This window comes from Plectropomus leopardus, chromosome 3, assembly GCF_008729295.1.
Source record: "Plectropomus leopardus isolate mb chromosome 3, YSFRI_Pleo_2.0, whole genome shotgun sequence".
Taxonomy (NCBI): domain Eukaryota; kingdom Metazoa; phylum Chordata; class Actinopteri; order Perciformes; family Serranidae; genus Plectropomus; species Plectropomus leopardus.
Genome location: NC_056465.1, coordinates 37,860,963 through 37,873,176, shown reverse-complemented (window position 1 = coordinate 37,873,176; position 12,214 = coordinate 37,860,963). Strand labels below are relative to the sequence as shown.

General features: G+C 45.6%; 1 protein-coding gene across 1 annotated transcript; it reads left to right on the top strand.

Annotated features, from left to right (window-relative positions):
• Positions 1 to 1,411: 1,411 nt before the first annotated feature.
• Positions 1,412 to 6,194, top strand: zbtb37 (zinc finger and BTB domain containing 37). The gene is made up of 4 exons (XM_042483811.1): positions 1,412 to 1,496; positions 2,304 to 3,247; positions 3,328 to 3,427; positions 4,396 to 6,194. Exons 2-4 carry the CDS (start codon positions 2,322 to 2,324, stop codon positions 4,909 to 4,911), a joined length of 1,542 nt encoding a protein of 513 aa, XP_042339745.1. The 5' UTR covers positions 1,412 to 1,496; positions 2,304 to 2,321; the 3' UTR covers positions 4,912 to 6,194.
• Positions 6,195 to 12,214: the final 6,020 nt, after the last annotated feature.

The window sequence follows — 12,214 nt, the reverse complement described above, 5'->3', positions numbered from 1 at the left end:
CCGGACAAATCTGCGTGCTGGATACGCTTGTTGGCTAGCAGGGTGAGGAACGTTTGCACTTCCTCGAGCGACCACGGTGTGATCTTTCTGGTTACCATTTTGGTAACGAAAAAAAAAAGATACAAAACTGCAGCCTCTTCAATAGCTTAGCTGTTTTCCAACCAGGTACCAAGTCCTTTTTCCTGATGGAAACCAAAAAAAGGCGAGTGAGTAGAGCCGGTACCATGTAGAGGAAAAGTTCTTTAGTTCATTTGTTCATTAGTTCTTTTAGCAGTCCGGTCCTGCAGATCCTCCAGCTGGGCCTTCAGGTCAGCCTCCTTCTGCTCCGTCTCCTGCAGGGTCTGCTGGAGCGCCTCGCTGGTGTGAGGGACGGGCTCCTCACGCTGTGCGAGGACGCTGCTCCTGCAGTTCCAGCTCCTCCTCCGCCTCCTTCAGAGCAGACGAGCAGAGGAAGAATAACCACAAAATAATCTTTTCATATTTATAACTGATACTTTCTTTCAGTTTGTTTTTTTCTGGCAGTTTTATGCTTCCGTATAAAGGATTTGGTTTAAAAGTCTACCCTCCTTTCATAATTTTAAAGATGCTGACTTTAAAATGTTTTTGATTACTGTTAGAAATTAGAAAAACATTATAAATTGGCAAAAACCATGAGATTATTGAGACATTTTTCAGTTTTATTCCAACTGTTTAACAGACCCTGAAGAATTTGGTTTGATTTGGAATTTAACTTTTTTTTTTTAATTATGAAAAATATTTTCTACAACTTCTACAAAAACTGGGCTGTACATCCCCCACGTGCCGAATATATTGAAGACAGTGTGAAAAAATCTGAGAGAAACTGTTCACTTTTAATGTGAAATTATCTCAGACTGTAGTACAAAGGTGTGTGTGTGTGTGTGTGTGTGCCTTACTTTGCCAAACTCCAGTGCAGTGATGACCCCTCTCCTCACTGATGCATGTCGGGAAGTGAAGTCTCTAATGCAGCGGCGATGCCGCCTCTCCTCCCACACACGAACTGCACTTCCCAGCATGCCCCGGTGTTTTCTTCCTTCCCTCCTTCCTTCCTGCAGCCTCGGCCCTTCTGCCGTGAAAAAGGAAGATGAGAAGCAGCGGCGGTCCGCCGACACTGAGCCGAGTCTGAGCCGAGTCCGAACCGAGTCTGACTTCCAGCGGAATGGCGGCAGAGCGGCAGCGGACGGACCCGAGCTCAGCTGCTGTCTCCCGGCCTTGAACCCGTCACGACCACCGCTGGAGCCGCTGGAGTCCCGGAGCTGCGCAGCCTGGAGGAGCGGCGGGTGGAGCTGCAGCCTGCCGGGCCGGGCCGGGCCGGGCCGAGCCGAGCCGAGCGGTCCTGAGCTGAGTCGGGCCGTGCCGAGAAGCCGAGCCGTGCCGTGGTCTCTCGCCCTGCTGACGATGCTCAGCTCGCTGCGGGACTGAAGTGTAACCACACCGCACCCTGAAACCAGAGCCCACCTCCTCCTGCCCCCCTTCAGGTGAGTTCAGCTGCACACCTGAGGGTCACCTCCTACCCTAAGGCGCACCGGGGTCCGGGTCCCGATCCGGGTCTTCATCTGGGTTACCTGTCAGGGTCTGTGAGGCGGATCCTCCATTTAAACCTGAACCAGATCACCTGACAGACCTCAGGTGTAGACCCTGACCACAGATATACCTAATTCTACTTTTTTTTTTGACATGCAGCAAAGGGCCTTGAGTGGGAGTTGAACCTGAGGCAGCTGCCTCTTTATTCATGGGGTGTCTGCTTTATCCACTCAAGAGTTTTTTATGGAAAAAAAATCCCCAAAAATTATTAAATGAAAAAAAAAAGAAAAATGAAAAAAAACGTTTTTTATCAATGCAGTTGCCAAAAACAAAGATTCACCAAAACATTTTATGGGGAAAACAAAAATCACCAACAATTCCAAAAATGCACAAAACTTTAAAAGACAAAAAATTGTATTGTATGCCACTCCCCTAAAGTTAGAGAAAAACACGAGCTCCTCCCTAGTGCTTTAAAAACTATGTGACATGTCTTTCCGGTTTTGGCACCACTCCCTCCCCTCTCATACATAAAGAACTGTCCCTAAATTAAACCTAATTAATCTTTAAAGGTCCCATGTTTTGAAAGTCAGATTTCTGTGTCTGTTTCTGATGTAAAGCAGGTAAAGATAAGTTATAAAAACACTGAAAGTCCCAAACGCTCCTCAGAGAAAAGCTCACAGTCTGAACACACGTGAAGGTGGTCGTAACTCTGTGGCCACGCCCTCGGTCTGTGATATTACAGGTGTGTTGTGTCGTTGCAGCATCCCGCAGGCCGCAGCATGGAACGCTCCGGCAGCATCCAGCTGGACATACCGGACTTCAGTAACTCGGTTCTGTCCCACCTGAACCAGCTGCGCGTTCAGGGCCGTCTCTGCGACATCGTGGTCAACGTGCAGGGTCAGAGCTTCCGAGCGCACAAGGTGGTCCTTGCGGCCAGCTCACCGTACTTCCGGGACCACATGTCTCTGGGCCAGATGAGCACCGTGTCTCTGACGGTGATCCGCAACCCGTCGGTGTTCGAGCAGCTGCTGTCCTTCTGCTACACGGGCCGCCTCTGCCTGCAGCTCGCCGACATCATCAGCTACCTGACAGCCGCCAGCTTCCTGCAGATGCAGCACATCATTGACCGCTGCACGCAGATCCTGGAGGGCATCCACCTGAAGATCAGCCTGGCCGACCTTGACGAGGAGCCGCGGGATGACGAAATGGCGCGCGGCTCCCGTGGCGGCAGGACCCTGGAGGCTGTGGTGAGAGCGAGCGGTCATCACGCCGGCCTGCGGCTGCTCGGAGTGCGAGGAGGCGCCGAGGCGTGCGAGGCAGTCAGCCCCGCCGAGGAGCCGCTCAGCCCGCCACCGACCGTGGAGCACAGCGGGCTGGAGGGGCCCGGAGTCGCCTCAGGCAGAGCAGGCAGAGAGCCCATCCTCCGCATCAACCGGGCGGGTCAGTGGTACGTGGAGACAAGCAGCGAGCCGGAGCGCAGCGGCAGCGCAGAGGACGGCGGCGGCATGGAGCGGGTCAGGATCAAGACGGAGAGGATGGAGGAGTGGATCGGAGCGGGGGAGCACCAGGAGGAGGGGGCGGCGGTGGAGGAGGGGACCACCGTGATGATTGACACGTCGGGACGCAGCACGCTGGTGTCGGGGCCGGTGGGAGCGCTGGCGACCCGGAGCGCCCAGCCATCGTCCAGCTTCAGCGAGACAGACAGGTGAGTCACGGCGCCACAGAGCACTGTCCTGACCGAGTCGTTCACCTGATGGTTCATGTGTTCATGTGTTCATGTGTCAGGTTCAGTCCCACCGGCAGCGTGGTCGTCCTGGCGGAGCGTCAGAGGGCGAAGAGCGAGTCTCCCAGCAGGGCTGACGAGCTGCGACAGCCGAGCTCTCAGGTAACCTCGGACACGCTGACAGGAAGCCGCTCAATCCCCATGTTGCTGTGGTTGTTTTACAGAACAGCGAGGTGTTCCCGCGAAGTAAACGGCCTAAAATATCCAAACTATCCTTTTAATGATCAGTGAAACCTCAGAGGACTCCGACAGCCCGCAGGGTTCGAAATAACCTTCAGATCTGTGAAAACAGAACAACTCCAACATGCACCTTCAGCTTCTCAGAGTGAGGAACCACGTCCACGTCAGCTTATATGACCCCAAAAACCTCAGAGAATCTGTGGTGGTCTGTGGACAGCGATACTCAACTTATGGCCTCAACTCAAATCTGGCCTGATTGCGTCCTGGGTGGCCCCCAAAACATTTTCTAATTGATGATAAAAATAAAGTGATTGACACTGGGAATTGTTTTTGTCCTTTTAGCATCCATAAGGTGCCGGAGTGCATAAAAAAAGCATAAAAACAGAGCCCCCACACCCCCCGACAGAGGTCCTGGCTAAGACCCTTATGTCCTAAAATCCTAGAAACATCCTTAAATCTCTGAAATATCCCAAAATCTTAAAAAAAAATTCTAAAATCCTAGAAATATCCTGTAATCCTGGAAATTTAATAAAAAAAAGAAAACCAAAAAGAAAAAGAATTCAAAGAAATGTACTAAAATCCCAGAAACATCCTAAAATTGAGAATCGTTGTGAAAATCCTAGAAATGTGCTGAAATCCTAGAACCATGTATGAAGATGTTGTGTGGGGCCCCTGGCCTTCTGTTGTTTTGCAAAAGTGGCCCCCAAGCAAAGAAAGTTGAGTATCTGTACTTTGGACGAACCTTAAGATAATCCGAGTTTACAGTAGAACCTCCTGGAGGGTCCTAGGACGTCACGAGGAACCAGCCGAACCCTCGGCTCGTCCCTCCGCAGGTTATCGACCGTGGCGCCGTTTCTGGTTCTGTGTTAACGTTTGGTCTCATCCGTCAGGGGGAGGAGCACGCAGCGTTTGATATGGGCGGCTACGAGGACTACCTGAGGGAGCAGGTGGGCGACCGCTGGTTCCGCTACAATCCCCGGCTCACCTGCATCTACTGCTGCAAGTCCTTCAACCAGAAGGGCAGCCTGGACCGCCACATGCGCCTGCACATGGGCATCACGCCGTTCGTGTGCCGCATCTGCGGGAAGAAGTACACCCGAAAGGACCAGCTGGAGTACCACATCCGCAAGCACACGGGCAACAAGCCCTTCCACTGCCACGTCTGCGGCAAGAGTTTCCCCTTCCAGGCCATCCTCAACCAGCACTTCCGCAAGAACCACCCGGGCTGCGCCCCCCAGGAGGCCCACAGCGCCTCCCCCGAGACCACCACCGCCTCCGTCACCTCCAGGGGGGGGCCCAGCGACGACGCCTCCCCCAGCCAGGAGGAGCCCGAGGCCGGTGCCGGCGGCGGGGGCCAGTACGGCGAGGGCCCGCAGGCCTCGGTCTCCACCACGGGGCCCGACTGACCCCGCGAGGGGAGGGGAGGGGAGGGCAGGGGTCGGGGGGCGGTGCTCCGATCCTGGCGCACCTAAAGGCGCCAGGTGGCCTCAGAGTCCAGGCTGAGATTTTTCCGCTTTAAACCGCATCTACCTTCACTAACCAAACAGATCGAGATAAAATGAAGAAATGCCACACACTCCAACAACCTCATACACACCACCGCAACGCACCGCAGCGCACCGCGGCGCCGCGGCGTGGTCCTCGTTTGCCTCCGTTGGCTTTCTGTTACAGATTTCTACTTTTATATTTCCGGGTCCTACAGGTTCACACGCAGCGTCACAACAGTCTGTCGGAGGAAACTTTGCCAAACTACTCAGTGCCAGTTTCACTTTGAATCCTTCCTATTTGCCTTGAGACAATCCGAGCGGCGGGGTCGTAATAATCATCCCGCGCGCTCTTCAAAGTGCCGCGCCGGCATTCAAACGTTTAGTTGCACAAAAAGAAAAAAAAACACGACTGTTAAAGATCCGGTGTGATCACAGTTTCTCGTCCATCCAACATCTCTCTCATCAGACGTTTGGGAAGTTAACTCCTGCAGGGCTGCTGACAATTCCCCCAGGTCTCAAAGGGTTAAAGGGCAGCTCTGTAAAAGCAGACACCAGGCTCACTATTGCCAATTAGTCTGTTGATAAGTAGACAAATAATTTCATCTGTAAAATGTAAGAAGACACGTCTTCAGATGTGTTCTGATCAGCAGTGTCAAACCAAAGCAGATAAAGAGGATAAAGATGCCGGAACGACCAATTTTTCAACTTGGCTTCAAAATCACCAGAAATTAATAATTGTGATCAGAACAGTTTCTGATTTACACAAATTGATTAAATCAGTTTATTATTTCAGATTTAATAACTTTTGCTTTTTCTTGAGCACAGCTCTCAAAAGCATAAAATCAGTCACAGACTGTTGTCACATAACATAAATAGAATAAAAAGGAGCCGATTATTGACTGGAAATTCTCCAAAATATTCCAAAATATTCCATAATCAGTGAAACACACTGCTGGTTATAATCTGTATCTGTAAATGACTAGTGTAATTAATAATAGATATAGAAATCAGAGGATTAGGGACTGTTTGTGGGGGGGGGGGTGCAATAAAGCGGGAAGCATGTCAAGTCATTTTTAAACCTTGGGGAGAGACTCGTGTCATTTCATGCCCAGCCCAAGAAAACGTGTTTGGAAGGCATATTTTCTTTAAAACAACAAAACAAACAAACAAATTGAAGAAAAATCTTTGACTAATTTTTGGCAATTTTTAAAAGAAAGACTGGCTGGTTTTTTTTCTGCACAATTTTTGGTGACTTTCTTTGAAAAAAAACCCATTTTGGCATCATGTGGGACGAACCCTTCCATCAACCCCCCCCCCCCACATAACCAAATCTGATCTTAAAATAGTGATATTTCATCCAAATCCCTTTATTCTGTGTCTCATTTAAAATGTGTCCAAAATTAAAGTGTGTGCATAAACTAACCGGCAGTATGACAGGAGTGGAAAACCACCGAGGCTCTTTTCAGCTTCAGGATTTCAGCTCTCGTGGAGTCATTTATGGGGGGGCAGGGTCGTACTTTTCCCCGAGTCTCAGGGAGAAAGATTTGGAGCTTCCTCTGATGATTAAAAAACAGTCCCAAACAGGAAACGTTTCCATCAAACTCATTTAAAAATGTCTCAGTTTGATCTAAAAAAAAAGATCATCACCAAATATTCTAAAAGGTTCCCTTACGTAACTGTTCCCGGAGCTTTTGACTGTATCTCATGGTCTTCTCCAGCGAATCACACCTGCTCAGGTGTCATCAGGTGACCTCAGCACAGGACTTTTGGTGACAGGTGGTCGTATGTGGTTGGACATTACAACCCTCGTTGATGCTCAAGGACGGTCCCCACAGCCCACCGTACCTCACCGCCTGCTCCACAAACCCGGAGGAAGACCATGGGATGCATCTGAAAGCTCCGTGAACAAACAGATAAAACCGGTCCGATAGAAAGGTGAAGAGCTGTGGTCACACTGGACGAGTTAATTTGGCTGTTAATTCGATGATAACAAAGTCTGGTAGGTTAGAAAGGACCATCCGGCAGCCTGTTGACTGAACGGACTCCCAGCAGGAAACCTGGACGGCGTCCAGCCTCAGATAAGCTACACAGCTCAGTTACCTCTCATCACTACGCAATACAGCTGCTGCACCGCACAGCACAGCACCACCGGGGGGCGCTCTGACCACTCACACAGAGCGCCCCGTCAGTCTTCTCAGATATTTTTATAAACAAGCATGTCTTTTATCGTTTCTTTGTTTTTCTTGGACACTTTTTTGCTCTGACAATGTGTGTGACGGACGACGTGTCGCGACCCAATCAGAAACTTCTGTTAGCGACGCGTTAAATCTGCTGCACGCCCACAAGTCAAAACCAAAACTGAGGAACAAAAGATAACTTTGGGTTCGGTCAGGGACAATAAACAGATAGCTAGCTTAAAACTGTTAAATGTGTTGTTATCAAAATTAAGACAAGTTACGCTAACTTTTGCTGTCAAGCTAACTAACATTTTGTTCACAATGCAATTTGTATTCCAGGAGTTTAGAGCTCAAACACTCAAACCTCCTTTAAAAAATGGCCAACAGTTGGAAGATAAACTGATTTTGACTTTAAGATTAAATTTCTATTAGCAGAAACACAGAAGGTTTACGATAGCTTGAAGGGCTAACTGTTTTCTCGCCCACACCTTATGTGCTTTTGTACAAATACACAGAAAATCAACAGTGTACAACTGCATGTTAGCTACTATGCTAACATTAGCTTTCAAGCTAACTCATTTTTTGCTTACTGATTATGTTAAAATAGTATTTCAGTGGTTCTTTTAAACCATGTATCTATAACAAACCAGTGAACTTTATTGCTAAGAGCGCTAATGTTTGTGTCCCAGTCAGCTACCTTTTAGTTTAGTTAGAGGATGTTGACATTTGTTAAGAAAATCAACATTAGCTTGCAAGTAAACCAAGTTTTGCTTTCTCTTTAAAAAAATGTGTTTTTCATTAACGCATGCTAATAGGCTAACTGTGAGCTAACCAGCTAACAGTCTGCTGTCATCAAACCTGGGTTAGTATTTGTTTTCTCAAAAAAATCAACGTTCGCTAACTCATTTTTTTTATCACTCGTTATACGTAGTAACACATTAGAATTCATTTAACACCACATATGTTCTTTGCTAAAAGAGTTAAAGTTTGGGAGCTGGCTAGATAATGTGAATTAATTATTTAATTGGCTTTATTTTTATTAAAGCAGACAAAAAATCAACAGCTGACAAGCTAACTCATTTTTGCTTACTCATCATGTACAGTGTATTATTGCTGCATTGAAGGGCATCTTGAAGCTCGTATTTATGAGATGTAAAGTTGTGTAGGCGACACAAAATCATGAAATCGAAGCTTTCTGAAAACTTCCACGTATGAGGTTGTAAATCCCACAACAAAAGGGCGTTTATTTGGCCTTCTATCATATACACGGTAAACACAACCCCATTAGAGCGCAGCATCTATTTCATTTGTTCATGGTAACAGGCTAACTGTGAGCTAGTTAGCTAATATTGACTGTTTAATTTAAGTTAGTACTTATTTTCCCTAAACAGACTCAAAAATAAATCTTAGCTAGCTAACTCATTGTTCTCACAGCAAAATTAATTCCACCCCATAAGAGGTAAACTTTGTGAGCTAATAAAACCAACATCATTTTAGTTGGCTTCATTGTCCTGAGGCAGACACAAAAGATTGAAATTAGCTAAAAAGCTAACTAATGCTTTTGACTTGTCATTGTATTTATTTGTCAACTTTTTGGTTGCTGTTGATGAACATTATTCCTGAGAGAAATACACAGGCAATCATCAATCTATCAATTAAGCTAGGCGTTAGCTGTTATGCTAACATTAGCCTGCAAGTGAACAGATTTTCTGCTCACTCGTTGTGTCCAGTTGTTTTTTACTGGCTCTGAAATGTTAAATTTAATCCTCAGACCTCAACTTTTAAAAGCTAATGTGTGTAAGCAGTTACGCCAGCATTAGCTTGCCATCTAACTAATGTTTTTGCTTAGTCATTATGTCCTATTGTATTTTACTGGCTTTAATTAATCACAAACCTCCATTTTTAAAAGCTAATGTATGTGAGCCAATAAGCTAACATTGGTCTGCTGACATCTATTTAAAAGTGTTTAAAATCTGCAGAAAACTCAAGTGTTTTTACGATGGAAAGTGTTTTCACCGGATATGGGTTTATTTTCCTTTCAGTGGTAGGTCCAGGATATGTTTAGCCTAGCTTAGCACAAAGACTGGAAGCAGGTGGAAACTAGCCTAGCTCTATGCTGATATGTTGACTCAAATTCTCTGGCTAACGTTAGCTTGCTAGGTTGTTAGCTTCTCCAGAGTAGCATTCTTACTCGTTCTACTCGTATTTTTACTGCAACCTGCCTCTTCTGTACCGAGTACCGTTGCAGACGTGCAGCAGAGTTAACGCGTCGTCACGGCAGACGGTTCAGACGGGGTGATTGATCGGGTAACGACGGGTTGAGGACCCCGTCAGACCAGATGGATGTAGGAGCCAGGCCTCGGAGCTGGACTAAAACTAAACCAGTTCACCTGCCGGGCGGTGGGAGCAGGACGGACCACCTGGCAGCCAAAGGAAAGACGAGGTGGCCGCTTTGGCCCTCCAAAACAACTTCAGCACTTATCAGAGAGACACGGGATCAAAAACAGACTTTTTATATAAACTGAACAATATAAAAATCACATATTATCAGACATATTTAAACTACTAAGAGGGTTTTTTTTTTTGCATATGAATAATGTAAGTAAGCTAGGAGTTAAGATGTTAGGTAGGTAGGCAGGTAGCACACGGATCGGCTGTTACTGTTTTTCTACGGAGCTGTGAATCAGATTCTCAGTGGACGGTAAATTTTTTATGCAAGTGAAGCCAGCGGCTCTGTCCTCACTCCGGCCGGCTGGACTCAAGAGTCCCGACAAGATCCCGCCGTTGCCGCCGCCGCCGCCGCACTCACTCTTCAGGCTAAACCAGGAACTATCAGGTATACAGACTCTTTCTTTTGTTCAGTGAATCGGACGTTTACCTTTCCCTACGTAGCAGAATGCTAACAGCTAAACCTCAGTGCGAGCTACATGTCGCAGAAATCAAACTCACCTGTAAATAATCTCAACAGCAGCAGGTAACAATCCCTGCGAGTCACTGCAGAGGGCACAAAAAACAGGGCTGGGCAACATGGGACAAAAACCAGCAACCACGAGGCCTCTACAATGCACCCCACAACACAAAATACTGCTCTCTGATTGGCTGGCAGATATTCACTGAAATTCTACCTGGAAGTTTTTTGGAAAAGTCAGGCAATTTGGTTTCATCAGTCTGTATAATGTGCGATGTGTTCAAGGACTGTTGGAAATGTGAAAATCCGACAATAACCTCTGTTATTACACTTTCAGGCTGTGATAACATTTTTCTTTGAAAACTGTCAAATTTGTTTGAAGAAAAAATATCCCACAATTGGTTTCTTTAAATGGCAAAAAAAAACAAGGGAAAAAACATCCTGTTTATAACTACAAAGACAGATGTAGTTTGCTGTTCACATAAACACGTCAAAACCCCACAAACCCCATCCACATTTAGAAATCTCACACATGTAGAGATAATAATTGAAGTATTTCATCTCTACACAAGGCAACTGTAAAATTTGCACATCGTGATTTCTACAGAAAATATGCCATTTACAAAGTTTAGGAAATATCTGATCATGCTATGCTAACAGGCGTTATTAGCGTAATATTTAGTAACTGAGGGTTTACAGCAAAGTTACACAGGTCAGATATTTCATTGTACTTTTACTCTATAATGTAAGTGAGTCATTAGCTCACTGAGCTCATGTTAGCAGTAATAAATCATCTCTGTGCACGAACTAGAAACACTTTGGTTAAAAACGGGCAAAGGTGCAACATGTTCCTGGTTTAGTTTTTTTTCCCAAATTATTCATATATACATATATATATATATATATATATATATTAACCAACTTATTTTCTTTCTTAATTTGACCATCAGCCAAACGTCAGGAATATCTCATCACATGCAAAACAGAAACCAACTTATTTTCTTTCTTAATTTGACCATCAGCCAAACGTCAGGAATATCTCATCACATGCAAAACAGAAAATAAGGATGATCTAATTCGACATGAAAAACTGGGCCTCAAACATCGAAGTTTATTAAAGAACTTGTTGTGAATTTATCGCTGCATTTGAACGATTTAGCTGCTTATATTCAAACACTAAACTTAAAAAAAAGAAAATTGTGAAGCGGATTTCTCGTCACAGGATTTGAGAAATCACGGCAGAAATCTGGCTTTGTACTCGTGAGTTTATCAGGATTCACTAAATTCAAACAGGAATCCTGAAACCTGATTTTCACGAGTTCTGAAGTGAAACGTGGACGTGTTGCCCAGCTCTGAAAGCAACGCTTCGACAGACTGAACTAGGTCGGTTAGTTTGGTCACCAGTAATTTCTGAATGCTCCCTGTCATGTTACAAACCTCCTAAACCAGTCTGAACTGGTCCGGTCCGGTCCGGTCCGGTCCTCAGTACTCTGTCTCGTCTCTCTGCACTGACTGTAGCTTTTTGTTTTCATTTCAAGCCAGTTCAACTCAAACAAACGCTGCTTCCAGAGCAGCCGGTCTGCTCCGGTCTGTTCTGGTCCGGTTCTGCCGGAGGAACCTAGAAAGACGGAAAAGTCGCATCCAAGTTTGTTTGTTTTTTTTAACCTGAACACAATTACTGTGAACCAAAGACTGTTCCCTTTATCAGGTTCAAAAACTGAAATCAGATGAATTATCAACAGGAAAATGTGACGACAGACCTGAAAAAACCTCTGAAGTTCTTCAGACGTCATCAGACAGGGTTCATACAGTCATTCAAAACATTTGCAAATAGCAAAGTTTTTGAAAACTGAATATGCCTTGAAAGTTTTGGAAATGTCATGGAATTTAGTTTCACAAACCTGTATAACAACACATGTCCAAGGTCTATTGGGACTTTGAGAATCCAACGATAATTTCTGTTCGACATGTTTTCTTTAAAAATCATCAAACGTTTCTCAAGATAAAATATATCCCCCATTTTTTCTTTAAAATGAGTTTTAAAAGCTAACATTTTTGATGAACCAGAATAAAATGAATTTAAAAAAGCAGTTATATAGCAACGAAAAGAGCCGATAAGGAGCAGCACTTGTTGTTT